Below are 24286 nucleotides of genomic sequence, written 5' to 3' on the forward strand. Positions count from 1 at the left end.
GATACAACACCCAGCTGAAACTGAGGAACTCTTCCAGCTCTACCTACCCATGCTTTCCTAGATGTCTCCTTGTAGAGATACCTACACACTCCTGACAGGAGGTGGTCATGTCAGAGTCTCCCTGAGAGCCCATATGAATAGCTTCTACGAGATCACAAGGGTCAGTCACTAGTAGTAGTCAACCCCTTAGAAGGAAAGATGAGCCAGAACCTAGGGAGAAAGCATTTTATTGAGATTCACTACATAAATACAGAAAGCCGAGGAAAGGTGTTGCTGAAGGAGCAGCTTCTGTCTTCCTCTATGAAGTCACTAAGGAACCCATAGGAAACAGGTGGGAGGGAGACAGTGCCCCACACTAGGTGGGTGATGAGAGGAAAATAAAGGTGAGGGGAGAGATCTGTGAGCAGATATCACAGGGAGGGGTAGGTGAGGATCAGTGGGTAGCATGCTGAGGAGTCACTGGGTCAGAGCCTGTATTACATCTTTCACCAGCATGGTGCCAATCACCATCTTCTCACTGTTGACAGTCAACTGGGCAGCTCCAGCTGCCCGGGCATCCAGAGTCAGCAGGACCAGACTCCCACTAGTCAGTGTTCTCCCTGCAAACCTAAGATGGGAGCAGAGGAAGAGGTGGAAAGAACTGCCAACGGCGACTGTAAGGGGCTCAGCCCTGGGACCCTTCCTTAAAGCCAGATTCCAGCAGAGCCCATCTCTGCCTCTCTACCAGTACCTGTACTCGTCAGATGTCCCACATGGAACACGACCTAGGTTGGCAGTGGCGGTCACTTTCTGCACCACCATGTGATCACTCCGACAGGTGTCTGGCAGTGTAAGCTTCTCTGTGATCTCATTCATGCCGGTTAGCTTTCCTGGGAGCAGAGATCATAATGAGAGCAGAGGCTGTGGTGGGCACAGGCTAGCACCTGCATCAACTAGCTGAACATTATTCTAATCAAGTTCTCCAAGGCTCTGCAGGTCAGAATCACCCTCCTTAGCCTCTGAAGGTTCCCCACTCCTCTCTCACCTCAGGGAATTGACACACTGCCCCTGTTTCTCTCACACCTTCCATTCTTAGTAACATCATCTGGCCACTGTACATCACTATGATGCTCAATCTACCCATTTTTGAGAACTCCTTTCCAGAAAGAAGAATGTTCCTCATATTGGTTGGTGTCCTGCTTCCTCCTTGTTCATGGCCGGGGTCCTTCAAAGAGGATTACAAAATCTCCCTCAAGCCACCGCAACTGTCCTTTCTCTCCCTGTGGTTGGCATGGACACTAGCATGCCAGATCTTGGGAGTCTGTGGTCATTGCAGCCATGTGTACCCTTAGCTCCTTTCTGCCTTGCCATCTCTCTGCTCCCTCCCTTCTTCTTCCTCCTGTAGAAGGCAGGCTTTCCTTAAGGTTCTGCCCTTGATTCTTATCCCCTCACCCCCATGCCACCACTGCCTCTCTCTGTCAGGGTGATGTCACCTCACTCACAGCTTCTATTTCCACCTCTATGCTTGTGATTCCAGCCTTCAGGTGTGTGCTAAGCATAGCCCATATACTCAATCACACCCTAACACCTCCCCAAGTGCACCTCAAAAAGGCCTTTCCCCCCAAACTAGTCAGCCTCTTCTCTTGCCTGCCTTGTTCTTTCTTCTAGATTGAGGGTTTGACAAATTTTAGAATATAAGCCAAATTTGGCTCACTACCCAAATGGTTTACAACTATTTTTTGGTTTTGTCGTTGTTGTTTTTAAGCATTGAGTGAAAATTCAAGAAAACAATGAGAAATTCTTGAAACTTGAAAATTAAAATTGTAATTTCCCATACTTACCATTAAAATGTTATTGGAACACAGCCAAACTCATTCATTTAAATATTCTGTGTGGCTGTTTTACCTAACAATAGCAAAGCTAAGTACTTACAGCAGAGACCACATGACCTGAGGGTCTTAAACATTTACTTTATGACCCACCATAGTAAACACTGACAGGCCTGCTCTAGGTGACAGGCTACTGCTCATCTCCATACCAAGCCAGGGATTCTAAAGCCAGACTGTCCCCCACCCCCTTCCCCCTCTCAGGCTACTATTTGTAGCTTCTCCTTCCCAATCACTCACTCCCACCCCAGTCCTCATGCCTTTCCCACGGCCGTGATCCTGCCTTGCCATCTCCCATCAGCTTTATTGCAATGGCCTTATAATTGTCTACACTAGTTACCCCACACCCCAAGAAATTAAGGCCAGGAGCTTTGTGAAGCCCTGTATCTCTTCCCCTGGGGTGGGGCTACCCTCCCCCCTTACAGGCTTTCCACTTTTAACTGTTGAGTGTTACCAGGCTATTCTTTTGGAAGCAGAGGACAGAGCCTTTCTTCATCTTCCCTGACTCCTCCACTGCCAGAAAATGAAACCTAGTGTCTTTCCCCCAACGCCTAGTAACTTCTGGAACTCTTTCCCACTCCTAGGAACTAGAACAAACACACCACTTCTAGTTTTGTTCTTAGTACTCCCCTGTGATAGGGACTCCCGTGTCCTAAACAGAATTGCCCCCCGACACTTTCTACCACATCTCTGCACACATTATTTCCCCTGTGTCCCCAACTGGGCCTGAACTCTGTGCAAACTTTCCCAGGCTTCGCCATATGCCCCAGTCTTTGTGAGCAGAAGCAAAGCTACAGGGCCTCCCTCTATCTAAAGGGCAAAGGCTCCTCCCACATGTTGTAGCACTTAGGGATAGTGCTGGAGTCCTCCAATCTACCACGGGGAGCACTTAGGGATAGTGCTGGAGTCCTCCAATCTACCACGGGGAGCACTCACCCTGCTCCTTCTTGAACTCATTCTCACTCATAAATACAGGGGCCATCAGCTCCCCGACAGGTGGCTGAATGGAGACATAGAACTGTCGGGTTTGGGTGCTGGGAAAAGCAGAAGGAAACAGAAGCAGAAATGAGGTCAGCATTCACCCCCTCATTCCTGTCCTAGCTTGAGGCAGGGCACAGAGGCAGAAGAGTGAGTTAAGATCCAGAGCTGGGAATGGCAGCCAGACCCATAGAATTACATGTGGCCCGCCTACCTCCCTCTCCAGCTCCAGTTCTCTCAGATCTTGCCTCTCTCCACCCCACTCTCTCACTACTAACATGAGCTGGGTACTTACCACAGCTGGAAGTTGGCTGCCTGGGTTGAGTCGCAGAAGTTAATGCCCATCACAGTAGTGGTGGATTCTCCAGGTGCCAGGGACTCTGAATGATGTAAGGAGAGAAATGGGAGGATAGGAAAGGCCACCATTGTCCTGGAGCCCAGCATGGCACCAGTCTCCCTCCTGGATCAGAGTACACCAGCCCTCTGTGGCTTTGGGGGCCTGTGGAGTCCCTCACCCACTCTCAAATTTTCTCAGAGACCTCCTGCCCTAATAGGGACTTGCTTATTTCCTAGTCCATCCTGCCTACCAAGGTGTGAGTCATATTAGATGCCACCTCTGCTTCCTTATAGCAAGGCACCTGGTTTGACCACAAGAGGGTATCAGCAGCTACAGAAAGACTGAGTCTGCCCAGGGGCCTCCTCCTCTACCCTGCCCAAGGCCCTCCATACCAATTTCAGGGAATTCTTGAATGCTGATGCCAGCAGGCAGCTTGGGAGTGCCCACGTGCAGCCCCTTGATGGGAGTCTCAGAGTTGTTGGAGAGGTAGATGTGGAGGGACACCATGTGGGGATCCCCAGAGAAAGGCTGGCGGCTGAAGGCATAGTCCACAGCCAGCCCCTCTCCAGCTACCCGGTGCAGTAGTTCATGCCTCCCAATGCTGGATACTGGACTTAGCAGCTAGAGAGGAAGATGGGGTGGGGGCATGCAGAAAAAGGACAAAGGATAGTGAGTCCCAACCCTGTCTTACCCAGGGCCATCCCAAAAAAACTTGGACTTAAAAGTATCCCAATCATCACCATCCCAGTTCCTTCCACACAGAACCACACCACAGAATATAGCACAGAGCCAAGTCTCTCCCCATCTCACCGAAGGCACCAGAGAGGAGTCTGTGAGTGTCAGACCTTCCAGGTCAGCAGCCAGACTGGTGGACACAACCATGGGAGGAGACACAGGCTGAACACTAGGAGGGGTGACTGGGAGGTGAGGGTGAGAAAGAAAGATGACTAATGAGGAAGAGGGAACTGGATTGGGCTTAAGTTGAAAGGAGCTCGGGGCTCAAGGAGAGAAATTCAGCACCGTGGACAGCGAGACACGGAGCCATCTAGAAACTAGGTAGACACAGGGCTGACACCTCAGATCTCAGGAACCTGGCCTGGTGCTTCCAGGGTGCCTCTGAAGTCACACTGGGCTCCCTTCCCCCATGCCTTCTACCACCCAGACTCACAATCCTCTAGGTCAAGCAGGGAGATCTCCTTGGCTACAGGGGCACTTTTGCTGCTGGGAGGCTGAAAGAGAAAAAACGGATAGCAGCATGAGGAAGAGGAGCACCTTGGCTCTCTCTGGGGTGGTGGGAGACATACAATCTGTTCTGAATTGAAGGGAGATGTCCAACCATAGGGTAGGAAGATGTCGTTACCGTTTTCTTCCTCCAGGAGGCAGGTTCCACCTGCTCCTCCTCCGACTCTGATGTCACCTCAGACTCTGAGCTACTGCTGGAGTCACTACCCTCCTCTGAAGATGAGCCTTCTCTGTGTCCCTCTGATGCCTTCTTCTTCTTTGTCTTCTTCTTCTTCTCACCTTCATCCTCACTCTGTTCACTAAAGGAGAATGGTAATGTGAGGCTACAGTCCAGCTTGGACCATATCTCATAGAACAGGAAGCCCTGAAAAGCGGAGGAGGGAGTGGAGACCCTGGGCCAGCCAATTCTGCATCTAGCTTCCTATCCCAGCCCCAGAATAGCTGTACACTAGCTGGTGCCATCTCAGGCCCCGGAACCCTGGTGACCTCCCATGAGGTCTTTAAGACCTCCTAGACTTTGGCAGTCAGACAGAGCAGCCACCACAGGAGATGACCCAGTGGGTGTGCAGGCCCCTGGCACCTCATAGGAGCTCAGGGCCTCCCAGAAGACTAGCTGTTTCTTTTCCAGAATAGAGCCCCAGCCTCCCCCTTACCTCTCGCTGCCTCCGCCTTTCTCCTCTTCATCGTCTTCATTGTCTGACTCACTGCTAGACTCCCCAGAGCCGCTCTCACTGCTGCTCTTACTCTCCGACTCACTCTCGGATTCAGGCTCTATGGAGGAAACGTGTCAGGCCTCCCCACTGCGTGTGAAGCCCACACAATAGGAAGGACCGTTCCACTTCCTGTGTAGGCTTTTCTGGGTCTATGGGAGTTGATTGGGTTCCCAGCTCCAGACTCAGAACTGAAGCTTCCATTTCATTTGACCTGCCCCAAAGCTAGATGCCAACTGAGACTTCAAAAACCATAGAAGGACCCACCCAAGTGTTACTTGCACATACACACATGTGGGAATGGACAGCTGAGTTCACACAGGCTGTGACTCATCAGCAAGTGCATGCCCTTGGTCATTGACCATATAAACACTCAGGTAGAGCATGCTCAGTCACTCAGGCATGCACATAGGCAGGGCCACGCTCTACCCCTCTGCTCACCGCTGTCTGCAGACTCAGTGGGGCCAGACTCCCCCTCGGAGTCAGAATAGAAAGGCTTTTCCTTCTCCTTCCTCTTCTCCCGATTTGAGCATTTGGTCCATTCAGGTACCTGAAGATGTCATAAGTACAGGTCCTCTCCTCGTGGTTGGAGGAAGGGGTGGGGGATGTGCATGGCATTTGTGCCTATTGCTATATCCCTTCTTGGTGCCCCACTTGGGTGTAACCCCAAAAAGGGAAAATGGAGAGGCACAGTCTATAGGGAGAGGAGTAAATCACAGCCATGACAGCACCCAGCCATGAGAAAAGGATTTGGGCACAGCACACAGGAAGGGAGAGAGGAGAGTACACAGCACACAGAGGGGACCTCAGTGTATTCGCCCAACAGGCCCACGTGGGTCTCAATAAGGGAGAGGTCTTCTTCCTGTGTTGGGGGAGGGTATCAGAACTGGGACAGCAACACACACACACACACACACACACACACACACATGCACCAAAGCTGCGGACCTCCACATTGCGCACAGATGGATCTGGGGCTTCCTCTGGCCAGTCTGGGAGTTCCTGGTAGCCTGTAGCCTTTGCATTGAGCAGGTGGGACAGTGAGCCCAGTTGGAAATGGTCACGATCTGAAGACAAGTTTATAAGTTAGGCCAGTAGTGGCAGTGAACAATGCTTGAGGCAGGGATATTTGTTTCCTGGATGAAACTGGGTGCTAATTCTAGTGGGGATTCCCTGGCCAGGCAGGGGAAAGTGATGGATACATTCCCTAGTGACTCCTGTGTACCCTGACAACACACCCAGGTTTACAGGCTATGAGAAAGACAGCAGACAGGACAAAGGACAGAAGACAGACTAAAGAATGAGAACTAGGTGTTAAGAGAGGAAACTCCCAGGCCAGAGCTCCTGTTGGCCTGGCTGCTCAGCTCTCCGTGGGGAGATCACAGTGTGAGCGTGGCTCCTCTCCTGGGCACAGCCAGGTTAGAAAGAAATCTTACATGGAACAAGGGGAAGGAGAAGTTGTCTGAGCTAGCCAAGGTCAAGGAGAGAGGTCAGGTGGGCTTCTAGATTCGTGGGGATGGATAAGCAGTCAGAAATAGAGTGGGAGAGGGTCAGGGTCACAGCGGAGAGATGGTATAGGAAAAACCCAGAGCCATGAATGAGGATGGCGTCAGGGCTACATCCTAGGATAGTTACATCACTGTCCTACCTCAACCCTTGAGATGCAGGGGAGGAAGGAAAATCCAAAAGTATCAGGAAAGCCAGGTTCTGTTCAGGAAGCTCCTCTCCTGGGTTAGGCCCTAGCTTCATTTCCTAGGGCTAATGAGGCAGCTGAAGCAACTTCCCCTCTCAGGCCACAGCTGTGAGCAGAGGCTGAGAGTCTGGAGACTAGGGCTTCAGGTGACTGCCCATAGTGCTGGCAACTGCATCCTCAGGATCGCTAGACATATGTCCCTTCCTTTTGCATGTTATGCTACCTGCCTTCCTAGGTCCTTGGTATCTAACATCTTGGTATAGAATCCCAAGTCTAGAGCCTTCTCAGGAGGAAGGTGGAAGAGGTGTCTAAGAAATGGAGAGGAAGCAAAAGCCCCATGTGATAAGGACAGCAGACCCTCGAGTGAGACAGAACCAGCCACAACTGTGGTGGAGACTGCAGGGGCAGACGGCAGACCAGTTCTATACACAAAAGCTTGGTGCCTGGCTAACACTCAGCCTTGGTTGAAGGCCTGGACCCTAGACCCTAGGTCTGGCCACTTCCTCCCTCTCTCCCCAGAGATTACCCCAATTCCCACTCCCACCTTTGAAGGATGACTCCAAGATAGGGGCTGGCTTAGGGGCCAGGAAGAGTTTCTTGGCATGGCGGCTGAGGGCACCACCCTGCTCTGAAGGAGCGATGAGCTGCCGGGTAAAGCGGGCTCGGTCTCGGATATCATAGTTCTGGTCATACTTGGCCAGACTCAGCACATACTGGGTCAAGAGCTTGGTCTGAGGAGAAAAGAGAAGGTAGCTCAGCAGACAACAGAGGGTGGGGGACCCAGGAGACTTTGTTCAAGCTTTGTTCAGCCAACACAGCCAAGCAGAGACCCTCCCCTTTGCTAGCGCATATCATCCAAAACTTTCCTCCTGGCCTGGCCTGGTTTCAGCTTCTCCATTTCAGCCTTCTGGCTCTGACTTCTGCCCCCAGCTACCACAACTGCCTTGGGCCAGCAAATGAGGTTGCCCTCCCCTCCCTGTAGGTCCTGGATTCCAATCTCTCCTCATCTAGGCTGGCCAACCTCTTTATTCTGACACTGTGCTGTATTTGTGGTTCCCAGGCTCCACCATCCCCAGAGAATCAAGACAATAAAGGGGGGAATAAACAAAGGGCTCTTTGACAGAACTGTCAACCCACAGAGCAGATCCTGAGCAGCCTAGGGGATTTCAGAGATAACAGGCTGTCCCCTAGAAGATTCTGACAAGATCGAAACCAGGTAGCTCTGCCTCTGAGGTTTGCTGAGGTCATATGGAGTCCACAGTCTACAGTGGAGGCAGCTATATCTGAGGACCAAAAGTCTCAAATAGTATCCCAATCTTGGCCAAGTCCAAGCTGCCTTCACATGATGACAGTGCTGGCTGCTATCATTTATGAAGAACTTTCTGGAGCTAAGTACTGTGCCAGGTGTCTCCCACTCTCCTGTCATCTCTGCAATTCCTAGTGCATAGAGATGGAGAATCAGGAAGTAGCTTCTTCAAGGTTGAGGAGCTCATAGGTACTGTACCCGGGTCTGGATCAGAGGCCCAACTGTCCCCTCCCTGATAGGAACTATACCTTTGACACAGATTTCTGTGTCTCCTCTGACAAAAATCAAAACCACCAAGTACCTAACAGCACAGTACCTACAGGCACCAGGCACCAGCTAACACCAGAGTGCCTACAGGAACCAGGGATCAGTAAACACCAGAGTACCTACAGGCACCAGCAAGACAGAGCCTGAGAATGACTCAGGTTCTGAAGATAAGCGATGATAAAATATGACATACAACCAACCATGACTAGAGTGCTAAGCCCACTGGCCATCAAGCAGCTATCAGAGAGAGGCTGAGATTTCCAGGTGCTGGCCCGGAATCAGAGCTGCTGTTGTGCAGAACTGCCCCATATCACTTTAGGGATCCCTAAAGCTGCATTCTCATCTATACTATGTCCTCCATGGACTCTGATGCCTCACATTCAGTTCAGCCCCTTCCACTATACACTACTCATGATTTCACCCCCAGATTCTCCTAATACAACGGACTCGGAAACATGAACACGGGAAGTCACTGCAATAAACTCCACCACAGGCCTGCCTTTCCCATCTGACCACGTGATTCCCATGTGACCAGCAAATACTGGTGGAGACCCTTGTTGACATATTATGAAGATGCGGCAGCAGGTTCCTTCCCTCCCCTTTTGGTTTGGGACAGCATCTTCATTCACAGGCTTCACAGGTGGCTGGTAACAGACTGTCTCCCTCCCTTGCCCCATCCTAGAAAAAGCACTTAAGGATTGGATCCATCTGTTCACAGTTCTAATTCCACGTCAACAATTAAGACAAGAGGCTGTTCCGTGCACTGACATACTGCAAGGCTGTCTGTAACGATCCGCCGTCCTTGCTCACTCTAAAGAGCCGTTCCTCACATTTATAATGTCCAAACTGTATCGCAGAACCCCACCTCACCTAGCCACAATGTACTAACGTTGCCACACACACACACACACACACACACATATATATATATTTGTATCCATATAAGCACATAAAATAAATAGATTAATTAGAGGTTGTTCTTAAGAACGTACAAGCCATGTCAGTGTACCAAGAACTCTATTGACAAAGAGGGTCCAGCTGCCAGGGAAGAACACGATGGGACACTCTCGATAACCTGTGTCAGCATGCATGCTAACTGCCACCCAAGCTGGCTATTCAAGAAAAGTTAAAGTACATGCTCTGCTTGACACTATATAAATTCTATAATCTAGACTTCGAAGCCTATCCCTGCTGGTGTTTGTGCTTTGCGTAATTTGTACTTGGTGTGAGCAAGGCCTGAAACTTTGGAATGTGGCAAAGGTAATGAGCACAGAGACTTGTCTTGCTGGTTTGAAGGCTCGAGAGACATTGTCCCTTGTGGCTTAGAAAAATTAAGTGGCCACATTGGGAGGCTCACATGGAAGGAATAAAGACAGTCTCTAAAAATTGAGAGTGGTCTCCAGTTAACAGAGAGCAAGGAGTCAGAACCTTGGCTCTAAAGTCACAGGCAATGTTGACATTAGGTGAGCTGGGAAGTGAAGCTGTCCTCCAAAGCCACCAGGCAAAAACCCAGCCTTGGCTTATACTTCAAGGACAGCCTTGTGAAAGACCAAACTGTCATACCAGGTTCCTGACCCATAAAAAACTCAAAGAAAAGCTGGGTGATACTGGCACACATTTTTAATTCCAGCACTGGGAAGACAGAGGCAGGAGATGCTCTGGAAGTTTGAGTCCAGCCTGGTCCTCAGAACAAGTTCTAGGACAACCAGTGCTACACAGAGAAACTCTGTCTCAAAAACAAACAGAAAAGAAGAAAATAAGTGTGTCATGTTAAGCCACCAAGTTGACAGTAACTCATTATGAAGCTATGGAAAACCTAAAGTACTAAAATGTGACATCACAACACCTATATCTAAGGCTCAGGAACTATCTAGAAAAGAGGGATGAATGAATGCATGCACATGTAGTTGGCAGTGATGTCCATTCACAGTCCCAATACTTGGTCCTACCTCCTTAGCTTGAGTCCCTGGGGCTAACACTACCCACTCTGAATACAAATAGCTAATAAAAAAGTCAGTTGTTACCACCCACCATGACAGTGACAACTGTAGTGCAGGCAGCCCCACCCAGGCTTATGAAGAACACAGTGGCCTTAGGACCCTATTAATGCCAGGCTCTAGGCATGCCAGGCTCTTCACTACCTGAGCACTGATCATGCCACCCTCTGGTTTGTTTCCGTTGGATGTTGGGAATTGAACCCAGAGGATCAAGTTCATGCCTGATGAGCACGTGCTCTGTCACTGAGCTATACCTCAGCCCTGCTTCATTTTCCCAAGTGCTCCTCCGACCTGCTCCTCGCTCCCTTCAAACAATACGGCACACAAACATTTGCTTCCCCATGCCACTCGCTGTCTGCAGGCTGCTTCTCCACACCAAGACTCAGACTTTGTTGCCTCTATGTGTCATTACTGCCCTCCCATCTGACTCCTGACAAGAGTCCTGGCACCTGGTGGTCCAGCCTATCCCAACTCAAGGGACCATGAATTCATGCCAGGGACCATGAATCAAAGGAACTGGTGGTAAAGACACAAATGCTGTGACTCTAAGACTACCACAGAAGAGCAAAACAGTCACTTTTAGGGTATACAGCAGTCTTGGGTTATAGCTTTACTTTAGGCCTAATGCATTCCTCCAGATATTTTCCTTTAAAGTATCTGCAAACTTTTTCTGTAAAGGGACAGAGAGTTTTAGGGTTTATAGAATATGATTACTATATTTCAGGTAGTCAACTCTGCCACTACAGCACAAAAGCACCAGCATGTAATACATAAATAAACACGCTCCGACTAGAATATTTATTTTTAAAAAAACAAAACAACTACAACAAACAAACAAACAGAAAACAAAAAACGAGCCACAGGCCAGGTTCAGCCTGTGGTCAGCAGTTTAGCAATCTCAGTGTTGCTGAACTCGCCTGTTGTTTGGAATCTTCAGCTCCTTGAAAAGTTTGGCACACTACGCCTTATTAGAATTCACTGGAGCTGTACCAGGGAACATTGGATACCCAACGGCTCTAAGCACCACGCTATCCTAGCTTACTTGAACTACATCCTTGGCTATAGTATCTCTTATAATCTTTTACCTTTGAAAAGAGTCTGGTCACTAACAGCACCCAGGCTGGAACATAGCCCTGATCCTCAACCCTGGCACAGACAACCCAGACATCACCAAACTTTTGGGAAGAAGCACAACCCACGTCCTGGAATACATGTTCTCCCATCACTTATCTCAGTCAGTATGAACACTTCACAACTCTGGTTCCAGAGATGACAGATAAGGACTCTCTAACTTCAAGACATGAACACTCACAGTCTCACAAGGGATTCTTCAGTGGTGACCCCACTGGAGTCTCAAGTATACCTATGGACACTGGGGTGCCAATGGTTACTTGGGAAGACTATCCACCTATCTTGAGACACCTTTTCAGAAAAGAGTTCAGACCTACTGGGGAAAGCCCCAAGAATGCTGTCCAGGGCGGCTCCTGGGGTCCAGAGAAGGCTGGTGAGGTTGTCTCTCACTCCTTACCTGCTTTGAGTTAGTCAGGTACAGCTTGGCTGCCAGGTTGATGACCTGCAGCTTCACGATATCCTCCTCTGCTGTGAAGGACTTGGCCATTTTTCTCAGGACATCAGGTGCAATCTTGGGCACGTGCTCACAGTACTCTCCAATGAGCCAGAGGATGCTGGCTCGTGCCATGGGCACCTGTGCATACAGACAGGCATTAGGACAAGAGGAAACATGCTGATGTAAGTGGGATGAACTGCCAAGGAAATGGTGGCTTGGGTGGGTCTTATAGGTGACTGATGGGGGAAGCGGAGGGGTAGAGCAGATTAAAAGGTGGGCTTTTCATAAGCAGCACCCCCTCTTCCACATGGCTTCATTATCATAAACAGAGCTGCCAAGTCCTAAGGTTAGGCATGGTTTTATAAATATATTGCTATACTGCCATGTCAGTCTGCCTGAATCTCCAGGCATTAGGCATTTTTCAATGGCATTAGGGATATTTCAACCCAGCAACACAACAGAAAAACAAGGGATTAATCAGTCAGCCATCCTTAGTCAGAGCTTTAGTGGAAAATAAAAGTGCTAGTAAGGGCTAAAAAGCTCTGTGAGGGAGCCCCATGGGGCTAGCCTAGAACACGGTCACACGGTCTAACCTCTCTCCCTCTTCCACCTGAAGAACATCCAGTGCCCATTTAGAGGTTGATCTGGGTGATGCTATTTAGCTACAGGTTCTTAAAGTCATGGGGATGGGACTAGAAAGGATGGCCCAGAAATGAAGAGCACTGGGTCATCTTGCAGATGACTCAAGTTCAGTTCCTAACACCCACATTGGGCTGTGCACAACTGCCTGTAACTCTAGAGCCAGGAAACCTGAAACCACTGGCCTCTGCAAGTCACTTGCACTCCCATGCACATACCCAACACCACACACACACACACACACACACACACACATACACACACACATGCACAGGCATACACACATTCACACATAATTTAAAGTAAAATAAATCTTTAAAAAGAAATTGGCTGGGTTTTGGTAGCACATTCCTTTAATGCTGGCACTCTGGAGGCAGAGACAGATTGCTATGAGTTCAAGACCAGCCTGATCTACAGAGTGAGTTCCAGGACAGCCAGGGCTACACAAAGCCTGTCTTAAAACAAACAAACATGAAAACAAATAAAAAAAAAATCCTGGGGCTAATGTTGGGGTGGGAAAGCACACGAGCTGCCCCCTCACCTGGATGTTGTCTGTGAGCTTTGCCAAGTGTTTGATGATCTCGCCGTGCTGTGCCGGCTGCATCTGCAGCAGCTTCTTAATGACCACCACTGACTCTGCAACCACGAGCTCTAGGGAACGGGAATAAGAACACAAGCCCCAGAACAGTCAGATGGCCACACCAGGGTGGACAGGCACACCTGCAGTGTGCTTGGTCATCCTCTTCCTCAGCCCCCTGCAGTTCTCAAGCAGGTCTCAGCTGCAGCAATACCCGTACACTAACTGAAGCAGATAACCCAATAGACACATTGTACTTAGACACACAAGGGGATAACCACTGGCCAGCTGGGTCAGACATGCAGGCACATAGAACACCATCAAAGTTGGACACTTCTCCGGGCAAATACTGACCATCACGGTTGGACAGAAGCTGCACCAAGCCATTGAGACAGGTGTCACGAACTCGGCCTATATTCGTTGCACATCGTCCAATGGCCTGGATCGTGGCTGCCACAAAGTCTTTGTCCATGCTTCGAATGTAGGTCTGTGGGACATCATGACACAGTAACATCCAGTAAGTAGTGACCCCACAGTGAAGGGCTTAAGAGTGACCTTCAAGTAGACTAAGACTAACCCCTCATATAATAACTCGTCATGCCAGAGATTAAGTCTTGGGGGACTATGATGTCTCCAAACTACATTCAGGGATTCCTCAGCCTAAAGCCAACAGCAGTGAAAGGAAGATCTAAGGAAACATTTCTCCAGCTTTGGGCTCTTGCAGAAAACGAGACCCATCAGGGCAATTCTCACTGAGCACAGGGATCTGCAGAGCACCTCTCCTGGGGCCTGGGGTGTAGAGGTTAGCCCATAGCTTGTACCTGGAATTCCCGTAGAACAGTGGGGATGTTGGTCTCACTGGCCAGGTTGGTCAGCACTTCCAGCTGCAAGGGAGGTAGAGAGGCAGAAAGTGGCCAGTGTGGCCAGCAGGTTTTCTGGGATTTTATTGCAAACAAACTTTATAGACTAGGAAGCAATACTCAGGACAGTTCTGCACATGCTTAGAATGACAAGGAAAAGCTAGATCATGGACCTTCTTCAAAAAACACAAAAAGATCAATTTGCCTCCTCAATGAAGTCCCTGATAAAGTACAGATGAAGAACAGTCACGCTGCCTCCTACCTCCACAGAAAACTATTCCTTTGAGGATAGAAACCAAGGATGACCTGTGAGTCTCTGAATGACCTGACCGTTCTCCTTGCCTCAGAGTATTTGCAAATGTTGTTCCTTTTGTATGGAGCAGTTCTTCCCACTTCTGGCCTTGCACTTACTTAGGTAACTCATGTTCACTTATCAGGGCTCAGCTTGGACTCTATCTTCTCAAGGAATATTTCCTTGATCCTAATAATGGTGGCCCTATTCTAATTTTAAATTTTTAATTTATTTTCTGTGCATTGTTCTGTCAAGCACCATGTGCACGCAATACCTGCAGCTGTCAGAAGAGGGCATCGTATTCCCCGGAATTGGAGTTAAAGGTGGTCCTGAGCCCTCATGTGGGTGCTAAGAATGGAAGCCTGGTCCTTCAGCAGAGCAGCCAGTGCTCTTAGCAGCTGAGACACCTCTCCTTCCCTGACGACACCTATTTATATTTCTCTGCACTCTTTAATCTTGACATATTGCATAGATGGATTTTCTCCATTTATCTTATGGTTAGCTGCTTAATGCCTCCTTTGCCCCCAACAAGACTATAAGCTCAATGAAAGCAGGATCTCGGCTCACTTCCTTCACCTGAGTCCCTATAGCAACCTATTAATTGTTGCTGTTTTGTTTTGAGACAAGTGTTTCAAGTAGTCCAAACTGGCCTTGAACTCTATGTGACCAAGAACAATCTTGAATCCCTGATCCTTCCACCCCCACTACCTGAGTGACAGGATTACAGGCATGTGCTACCTCATCCTGTTTATGGGGTACTGGGTATCAAACCCAAGACCTTGTGCATACTAAGCAAGGACTCTCCCCAGACCTCTTGGGTCCCTATATCCAGTATCAGAAGTACTAGCGGGCCAGCAGTGGTGGCGCACGCCTTTAATCCCAGCACTTGGGAGGCAGAGGCAGGTGGATTTCTGAGTTCGAGGTCAGCCTGGTCTACAGAGTGAGTTCCAGGACAGCCAGGGCTACACAGAGAAACCCTGTCTCGAAAAACCAAAAAAAAAAAAAAAAAAAAAAAAAAAAGAAAAAAAAGAAGAAGTACTAGCGGATGTGCTAACAAGTAAGGAAAGTTTGTCACTGTTCAGTGACATCACTCAATAATAGAGGATGGCAATAGAATGGGAAAGGAATGGAGGCACAGGCTCCCAACACTTTGCCTGTTGGTGTATGTGTTCCAGAAAGTCTAAAGGGGCAGGTACATGAGAGACAGAACTGCAGAGTTTGATGGCTTCACACTAGTAACATCATTTCCTGGAGTCTAGGAATTAAAATGTAAAATGTAAGTGATACAGGCTTTGGGAGGGTGATTATGAAAATTAAGTTATTCTGGGAAGTGTCTGCTGCATACCACGCAGTTGTATAACGGTTTCCTCCAAGATTAAAACATTCCATCCTGCTGGAAGTTCTGAGAGCAGGAAGGTAAACAAACTCACAACAGCTTCAAGAAGTCCCTGAAACCAACCAGATTCTCTAGGTCCCTCCCTCCTTGCCAGAGTAAGCAGATTAAGTGTGGCTGAGCTGCCAAGACTCAGGAGCTAACTAACTAAACTGCAAAGTAGACTCTCAGCCAAGCCAAGCTGCAAAGACTCTGAGACCAGACCAGCTGCCTGGCAGAAGCAGCAACCCGTGGAGCTGCCAGCAAAAGCTTTAGACCAGAGTCATCTGGAAAGCACACTCTGCAACCTGCTGAGCTGCCTGCAGGCTGTGCCCTGTGCTCCAGGGTCCCAGCTTTTGTGAGCTGTCCCCCATGCTGAGGTGGGCCTTGGTGATGCAGCTTTGAGTCATTTCTGTTCCTGTAAGTGACCCCTCACCCATACTCTTGTAAGTAACCCCCCCCCCTCAAAACAGAAACCTCATTGGTCCACCCAAGTTGGACTTGGGTGGGATCTGTATTTTGGTCTGTTGTGGGCTCCCTATCTGGGGTTAGTAGGCACCACAAAGAGGCAGGCACCAACGTGTCCAGTATCAGTTAACCCAGCTGGTATTCAAGTGGGTTAGCTGGGATCAGAGGCCATGTACAGTCTCGCACTCACCTTCAGGATCTTGATCTGGGTAGGATCCGTGGACCTAATGTAGAAGCTCTTCAGGTACGGTTCAAACATACCCTGGCAAGAGAGAGAGTATTCCTGGGGATCTCCACCACAGTCCGAGATCTGCCACTTCCAGAGACACCTGCCCCTCCCACCATAGACCCCATGACCCTTCAGCCTCAACACTGTCATCTTTGCCTCAAGTTCCCCATCGATCTTAGATCTGACTTTCTTATTAGACATCCCCAACTCAGTGGCCCCTTCAGGATCTAGACCCCGCTCCTGGTTTGCGTTTGGGGACTTGACCTCCCGCCCCTCCACAGGGCTGGAGCCTCGTGCTCCTATACCCTGCACACAGGGTAATTGTAATTCCCCCATCTTTCTCTGCAACCCTGCTCATCCAACCCCAGTTCCCAATAGCTCCCACAGAGCCCACAGGAGCCAGAGCAGGCCTTGAATGCATGCTTACCCTGCGCTTGATGGACATGGTGGCCACATTCTGGAGCACTACGTACTGCACCTCACTGTGGAGAGGATGGGTTGGAGGTTTTTGAACCCCTGGGTTGGGGCCAGGGGCGGTGGGTAGGGAAAGACAGGTTAGCCAAAGAGTTGGGAGGAAGGAACATGGGAGAAAAGTGGGATCTGGCTGCGGAGAGGGCGGGGCTTCCCGCACCTGTGGCTGCGCAGCAGGCGTACCAGCGCCTTAGCGATGACGCCCACCTCTGCCTTGGGCGCCAAGTGGAAGTAAAGCTGCGCTACCGCCATGACCACCGCGGCGCTGCGGCTCTGCAGTAGCGGCTTGGTGTTCCGCAGCAGCAGCCGGTGATCGGGGTCCATTACGTAGGGCTTCCGAGCTGGCAGCGCTGCAGTGGCCGCCTCCTCTGATCCAGGGCCTTTAGCCTCGTCCTCCTCAGAACCATAGAAGGCCTTCTCCGGATTCTCCTCCAGCAAGGACTCCTGAAAGAGACAGGGCCGAGGGTATGGCCATCTTCCCTGGGTGACCTCCCAACCCCTCCGCAGGGCTGCAGCCTCGTGCTTACGTTCTGCGTAGGGCTCAGGAATTGCGTTCGTGCATAGCGCGTGAGCATGCTGATGATCACCACCTGGCCCCACTCCTCCACGTCAATGAGCAGGTTGCAGAGCTTCCGGTAGTTTTTGTGAATCAGGTCGATACGTTCGGGACAGACCTCTTCAAAAGCCATCACTACACTGCCCGCCACTAGCTGGAGAAGTAAGGCAAGAGGATGTGAATGGGAAGGATGGAGGACTCGAACCCTTCCCACCACTGTCTTTCCATAATACCCACTGTGGTCTTGTCTGCCAAAAGCTTCTCAATGACTTCAATCAGCTGGTCCTTCTGATCAGAGTCCAAACTGAGGGAGAAACAATCGCTGAGAATGTGTTTCTTCCTGTCCCCAGGCTCCCCAACAGCTGCCCCAGCCAGGCTTACACACACACACACACACACACACACACACACACACACACACACGAGGGGTCAGGGGTTCGCTGAGAGCTTAGAAACCCCGGACCCTGGAGGACAAAGGGCAAAGCTGAAGCATACCTGTAGAGTTTGGGGATGGCGTGAGCAGCTGTTTTTCGAACATAGGGTGACATGTCTGAGGCAGCTTCCTTGATGGCTAGCATCATGATGGGGACTATGATGGGCACACGGATGCTAGAGAGAACCCGGAGTGCGCTGGCACGGATCAGCTGGTTTGGATCCTACAGGCAGAAATAGAGACAGAGACCTGAGAAGGCATTGTGTTCTCTAAGGGGAAGATCACACACTTTTGGGAAACACCATTCCTTGCTCCTACCACCAGAACTTGCTTCCCTACCTCTTGACAAGGACTAGCTTGTGTCTGTCTGCTACCTTGGTGTCCTGCATAGTTTCCTCTAAGATTGAAACATTCCATCCTGCAGGAAAGCTCCATAGCTTCAAGGAGATCCTGAAACTGGCTACACTGACTAGGTCCCTCCCTGCCAGAGTAAGCAAGAGTCCTGTCAGACTAAGAGATGCTGAGCTGCCAAAACTTGGAGGAGCTAAGCTGCAAAGTAGACTCGCAGCCAGGCCAAGCTGCAAAGACTCTGAGACCAGACCAACTGTCAGAGAGAAGCAGCAACCCGTGGAGCTGCCTGCAAGAGCTTTAGACCAGAGACACCTGGAAAGCACACTTACTGAGCTGCCTGCAGGCTGTGCTGTGTGCTCCAGGGTCCCAGCTTTTGTGAGCTGTCACCCATGCTAGTTGGGGTATCCTTGGTAATGCAGCTGTGAGTCATTTCTGTCCTGTTGGTAACCCCAATAAAATGTAATTGTTCTCCAGGCTAGACTTGGATGGTATCCATACTCTGATCTGTCATGGACTCCCTCTGTGTGGTGAGTAGATGTGTGTGTTGTGTCTCAACAGGGACAGTGTTGTTGAACAACACTTGGGACCACCACCTCTTGGCTCTGGCTGCCAAAATGCGGTGCCAAAACCAGTGTTGTCAAGAAGCAGCTTTGTTTCAGAAAGTGTAGAAAACTTCAGAACTTCCATAGCTTCTCAAAGACTTTCTTAGGAGCTAGCATCTGTCTGTGCCTGCAGAGCCTGCCAGAAAAATGCAAGCTGCTGTCTTCTACCTTCACAGGTCCACACTTCTCCCCCAGTAGCCTATCAAAAGTTGCCCTTCTCTAATGTTCAAAACCACATGTATGCTTTTTCTGTTCAGACGGCATCCCATACGTGCCTGCCAACAGCATGCATTCTCCTGCTCTGACCTCAGAGCTTTGCACTGTCTTCCCACAGTGGTTATAAACCAATGGTTCTCAACCCATGAGTCTCGACTGCTTTCACGGGGGTTACATGTCAGATGTCCTGCATGCCAGATCTTTGCATTATGATTCGTAACAGGGGCAAAATTACAGTTATGAAGTAATCACGAAAACAGTTTTATGTATGGGGGTCACCACATAAGGTCACAGATTCGGAAGGTTGAGAACCACTGCTATAAACAGCTCCTAATCATGAAGAATGGTAGACAAGAAGAGTGCTGGACAACTACAGGAAGTCAGCTGTTACCCTGATTTCTCAACTGAATAAAGACCCACAAAACCAGGTGTGAACGTGGTGGCAATCACTGGCAAAATTCTGGGATTGGTTTTTAATGGTGTGGTTTAACAGCGTGTATTTGAAAAGCAGGAGCCTGTATTTTATACAACAAATTGTATCGTGTCAACCGCTAAAACTTGGCCTCCTTTGTTTTACCTCTTTCTTTTTTTTTTTAATATTGGAAATGATCACAGGGATAAAACAAATATCTGTTTTCATTTGGGGAGAGGTAATTAGGCTGGTAGATTGTTATCAGTGTGGCTCTTGATTTCAGCAAGGCATTCTGGGAGTCTTTCCTAAGACTTCCCTGCATTGTCACTCTAGATTATCTGTTTGCCAACCACCAGGCTGAAAGAAAAGTTGATAAAAGAAAAAAAAAACAGAAATATGGCTTCAGGTTAGCTGATACAAAGAGAACCTGAGCGTACACAATGCTCCAAGCAGGCCCCAAATTCAGTAATCTAGAAAAGAAAACTCTGGTTATGTTATGAGGCCATTTACAAAACAGTACTGCATTGTTTAGGAATGCATAACCAATCAGCAAAGAGGAAACACATGGGCCAGTGGGATAACTCACAGGTTAAAGCACTCGCCACTAAACCTGATTCTCCTGAGCTCGATCCTGGGACGGACAGGGTGGAAGGAGATCTGGCCACCCTTGCACACACAAAAGTAAATAAAGAAATAGAATTTTTAAAAAAGGATATGTACATATGAAAAATGGGGGAGCTAGACAAAAGACAAACCAAGTTTCAAAAGCAACATTTTAAAAATTATAATACAGAAGTTTCAATATAATATAATGAATGATTAGGAAACAAACGAGAGAGTCTGGTGGAACCGGGCGGTGGTGGCAGTGGTATTCTAATCCCAGCGCTTGGGAGGCAGAGGCAGGAGGGATCTCTGAGTTCAAGGCTAGCCTGGTCTACAGAATGAGTTCCAGTATAGCCAAGGCTACACAGAGAAACCCTGTCTTGAAAAAAAAAAAAGAGACAAGGGGTATGCATGCCTTGTGGCTTTATGAAGGAGTGTAGTCCCTGTCACTGGACATGTACCCGAGACGTTCAAGAGCAAAGGCTGTTGAGCCACTTCAGGACCCACCAATCTGTTTGCTGCCTACTTCTTCTTTTTTTTTTTTTTTTTTAGGTTTTTTGAGACAGGGTTTTTCTGTGTAGCCCTGGCTGTCCTGGAACTCACTCTGTAAACCAGGCTGGCCTCGAACTCAGAAATCCACCTGCCTCTGCCTCCCAAGTGCTGGGATTAAAGGCGTGCGCCGCCACCGCCCGGCTCTACTTCTTTTTTAAAATAAAGATTTATTAGAGTATAACTATGTCCATTTCTTTAACACAAAATCTAGCAATTGCATGTTTGAGACACTATAGCCTACAAGGCCTAAATAATATTTGAACATTTTGCATTTTAATGACAACTGTTCTAGAGGGCTTGGGGAATGTTTTTGTTTTTTTTGAGGGTTTTTGTTTGTTTGTTTGTTTGTTTGTTTTTTCATTGACTTGGGCCAATTGAGATTCCTTACAGGGGGGTAAGGCACAGATTGTAGGAATTTCAAGAAAATGCAAAATATGTGCTGCAGTTTCAGAATAGGTTTTATAAAATAATGTAATCTTGATTCAAACAAGAGATTGCTTGCCAATCTAAGATGGAACCCGTGGTTTTGATTTGAAAGACCAGTCTAGTATTTGTATGATATAAACACACTCAATCCACTAATTACTGTATATAAACATAACCATGCTCCCTACCCTTTCCTGAGAACAGACTGCCCGCCTTTCCTGCCAGCCCCGCTGATTCAACCAGAGCTCAGCCCCAGAGAACAGCAGTCGGTTCTCAGTCTGCCCAGCAGCCACGCAAGTGTGGGACTATGAAAATGATGAGGTGTAACCCAAGACCTACGTTCACAGAAATCTGAACTGAACACGTGGAAAGAATGGGCAATCAAAAATCATAATCAGAGCTTCAAAGAGATACGGATACTGATATGGAAGGAGAGAGGAGGCTGCCCGTATGCTCCAGGGAAGAACCTAAACCAGTCAGCAAGCACCCAGTGGACACTTGAGCATGAGTGCATGAAATTCAACCCTAGACTCTATATGGTGGTGAGGGATGGGGGGTGAGGAGGAGGAGAAGGAAGAGGAGGAGGAAGAGGAAGAGGAGGTGGGGAAGAAGAAGAAGAAGGAGGAGGAGGAGGAGGAGGAGGAGGAGGAGGGGGAGGAGGAGGAGGAGAAGGAGAAGGAGAAGAAGGAGAAGAAAGAGACAAACAAACAACCAGGAAATGTTCTGTTTAGTGAAGGGGTTTTCGGCCCACTACCTCCTTCTAAAGTACCTGAATCTCCACTGTCCCTCCATTTAGGTGATTTCAATTACTGTCTGGCTCAGATTTCATTCTGCAGGTATATATGTGATCTGGTATTTAAAGCGTGATTATTTTTTAAAACTCTTGTGTGTCTGAGGCATGACAATGACCTATGTATGCTAAAAAGCAGAAAGACCAATTCTTTTCAATTCTGGAATCACTAGCCATACAGCGTGTATAGAGAATGGGATTCCCAGAGTCAGTTGTGGCGGGTGGTTCTTTGACTTCTGCAGTGACCTGGGCAGCCAGTCTCCCAGGGGGAGACCAATCTCCTGCATGGGAAAATGGCTCTTAACAAAACCTCTGTCCTCCCTAGCAAGTCAAAGGTAAAAAGGCTCTTCAAGTCACTGATGGCTTCAGGTACCAGGACCAGGAGACCAAGACCTCAGCCAGGTTTCTACTGCCCAAGGTGAGAGACTCCTCTATCATCAGAATTCTTCCTCAAGAGACTGGCATGTGTCTGGCACGTGTCACAATTCATACCCTTCTATCAGCAGATATGAGGACTGAGAAACTCCACTGTCTGGGACTCAAATGATTCATATTGGGGACAACCTGCTGTTAAAAAAAAAAAAAAAGGTCTCTACTAAAACTTCAGTTGAGATGTAATCCATACCCTGATTAGTAAGACCACCTTTGACTCAGTGGAACCTTTAAGACATAATTGAGAAAGGAGGGCTCCAGATGAATGGATCAATGGCCTGAGAGTGGCTGTCTCTTGTATGTGTCCCTCTCACTATGTGACACCATGTGCCACCTTGGCCCACTCAGCTTCCAAGACTGTGAGAAGAATAAACTAATTCTTTATAAATTATCCAGTCTATGATCTGGTTGTGGTCACAGAAAATGGATCAAGACAAAGCTTTATTATAGGCATCTCAGGTGGAGTGACATGGGCTCTGTGCACCCAGTTTCTATCTTAAGTTCTGGGCTTTTTTTGATTGTTTTGAGGCAGGGTTTCAATGTACATCTTGGTTGTCCTGGAACTCACTATGTAGACCAGGCTGGCCTCAAACTCACAGAGATCTGCCTGCCTCTGCCTCCCATGTGCTGGGGATTAAAGGGATTTACTACCACCATCACCACCTGGCCTTTCAAGTTCTTTGTAAGCCTGGATTCTACCTGTTTAGGCCTCAGGATGATCCTTCACTCTCCTCTGAGCCTAATCTTTCAAGTAGGAAGAAGTCTCCAGAGCCTACGCAGTATTCATGGCTCCCGCTTGGCCCCACTCCTCCCATACAGTTCCAGTGAGGCCCAGACCCCATGCAGACCTCTGACCTTTAGGCCACGTTGGAAAGTAGAGATGGACAGTAGAGCTAGGTCTTGCTGCTCCTCAGCATATCGGACCAGGTACACGTAGACAAGCTTCTTCACCTAGGGGAGAGCAGGGGTCTTGGCAGATTTCCTAGCAGGGGGAGGGACCTTCACCTCCCTGGATGACATCACCACCTCTCCACGTGGCTGTGGTTGTTCATGGGGTCAGGTTCTTCCAATAGAAGACAGCAGCCTTGAGTGTGTTCCCAGTCCTCAACCCTGATTCATATCTAGTTCAGGGACATAAGGACAGTGTCTTCTTGGTCAGGGACAATCTGAATAGGTCAAGCCCCAAGGATTGAATCCTTTTCTTCTTTGCCCTGGGCCCCGCTTGAGTTTAGTCCTGGGTTGGGATTGGAGATTGTTGCTGGATGGTGCTTACCTCTATGTTCTTACAGGCCACGTTCTTCACCACTGCAGGGAACAGGTCTGAGGCATTTTTCCCACGGGCAATCATCTGGGTGTTGGGTCAAACAGGGAAAGGAGGAGGAGGTGGAGGAAACACATCGATTAAGGCAAGGCCCCACACATACCCAGGGACACTGTTCTTGGACACCCAGACCTATAACCCATGGGAAGCCCCTCTTACTGCCACAATCCTCTTCATGGCCTCCAGCTTGAGGGAGTCCTTGTTGGTGTCCAACATCTCTTTCAGGTCATCATGCCTGAGGTAGGAGGGTACAGAAGGTCAGATGAGGAAAGTGGGAGGGGCATGGATCACCAGGGTCCAGGCAGGAATCAAACCAAGTCCAGTGTAGAGAGGGACCAGAGCCAGGCGGTAGGGGTGGGGAGTAAAGATGGGTAAACTACAGATTAGGATTTCAGGAGAAACATGTTGACCAGCCACTACTATGGATTGGATTGTGTTCCCTGGCCAAAAGAAAGAATGTTGAAGTCCTAACTCTCTGATGCCTCAGGATTATTGGAAACAGAATTGTCAAGAATGTGGGTGGGGCACAGCTCAGCTGGTAAAGTGTTTGCCCCATAAGCATAAGAGCATGAGATCAACTCCAGCACCCACATAAAGTGTGTGAGGTGGAACATGCCTATAATCCCTGCACTGGGGAGGGGAAGACAGGAAGGTCAGCCTAGGCTAAAGTGTGAGCCCTAGGCCCCAGTGACAGACTGTCTGAAAAAGTCATCATGTGAATG

General features: G+C 48.9%; 1 protein-coding gene across 1 annotated transcript in view; it reads right to left on the reverse strand.

The window, feature by feature from the left end:
- Positions 1 to 211: 211 nt before the first annotated feature.
- The window catches only part of Ap3b2 (adaptor related protein complex 3 subunit beta 2), a 32053-nt gene continuing 7978 nt past the window's right edge, over positions 212 to 24286 (reverse strand). Inside the window, exons 2-26 of the mRNA XM_028754811.1 lie at positions 23724 to 23799; positions 23517 to 23591; positions 23099 to 23194; positions 17922 to 18082; positions 17664 to 17730; positions 17398 to 17580; positions 17031 to 17314; positions 16827 to 16881; positions 16361 to 16432; positions 14000 to 14062; positions 13533 to 13665; positions 13143 to 13252; positions 11924 to 12100; positions 7370 to 7556; positions 6081 to 6199; positions 5574 to 5682; positions 5076 to 5193; positions 4541 to 4721; positions 4349 to 4409; positions 3991 to 4097; positions 3573 to 3801; positions 3139 to 3223; positions 2802 to 2899; positions 731 to 869; positions 212 to 607 (exon numbers count right to left, since the gene is read on the reverse strand). Of these exons, the coding sequence (XP_028610644.1) occupies positions 457 to 607; positions 731 to 869; positions 2802 to 2899; positions 3139 to 3223; positions 3573 to 3801; positions 3991 to 4097; positions 4349 to 4409; positions 4541 to 4721; positions 5076 to 5193; positions 5574 to 5682; positions 6081 to 6199; positions 7370 to 7556; positions 11924 to 12100; positions 13143 to 13252; positions 13533 to 13665; positions 14000 to 14062; positions 16361 to 16432; positions 16827 to 16881; positions 17031 to 17314; positions 17398 to 17580; positions 17664 to 17730; positions 17922 to 18082; positions 23099 to 23194; positions 23517 to 23591; positions 23724 to 23799 (3136 nt within the window). The 3' untranslated portion in view covers positions 212 to 456. The remainder of the gene's footprint in view (positions 608 to 730; positions 870 to 2801; positions 2900 to 3138; positions 3224 to 3572; positions 3802 to 3990; positions 4098 to 4348; positions 4410 to 4540; positions 4722 to 5075; positions 5194 to 5573; positions 5683 to 6080; positions 6200 to 7369; positions 7557 to 11923; positions 12101 to 13142; positions 13253 to 13532; positions 13666 to 13999; positions 14063 to 16360; positions 16433 to 16826; positions 16882 to 17030; positions 17315 to 17397; positions 17581 to 17663; positions 17731 to 17921; positions 18083 to 23098; positions 23195 to 23516; positions 23592 to 23723; positions 23800 to 24286) is intronic.

This window comes from Grammomys surdaster, unplaced genomic scaffold (genome assembly GCF_004785775.1).
Source record: "Grammomys surdaster isolate TR1022 unplaced genomic scaffold, NIH_TR_1.0 126036, whole genome shotgun sequence".
In the NCBI taxonomy this organism is placed as follows: domain Eukaryota; kingdom Metazoa; phylum Chordata; class Mammalia; order Rodentia; family Muridae; genus Grammomys; species Grammomys surdaster.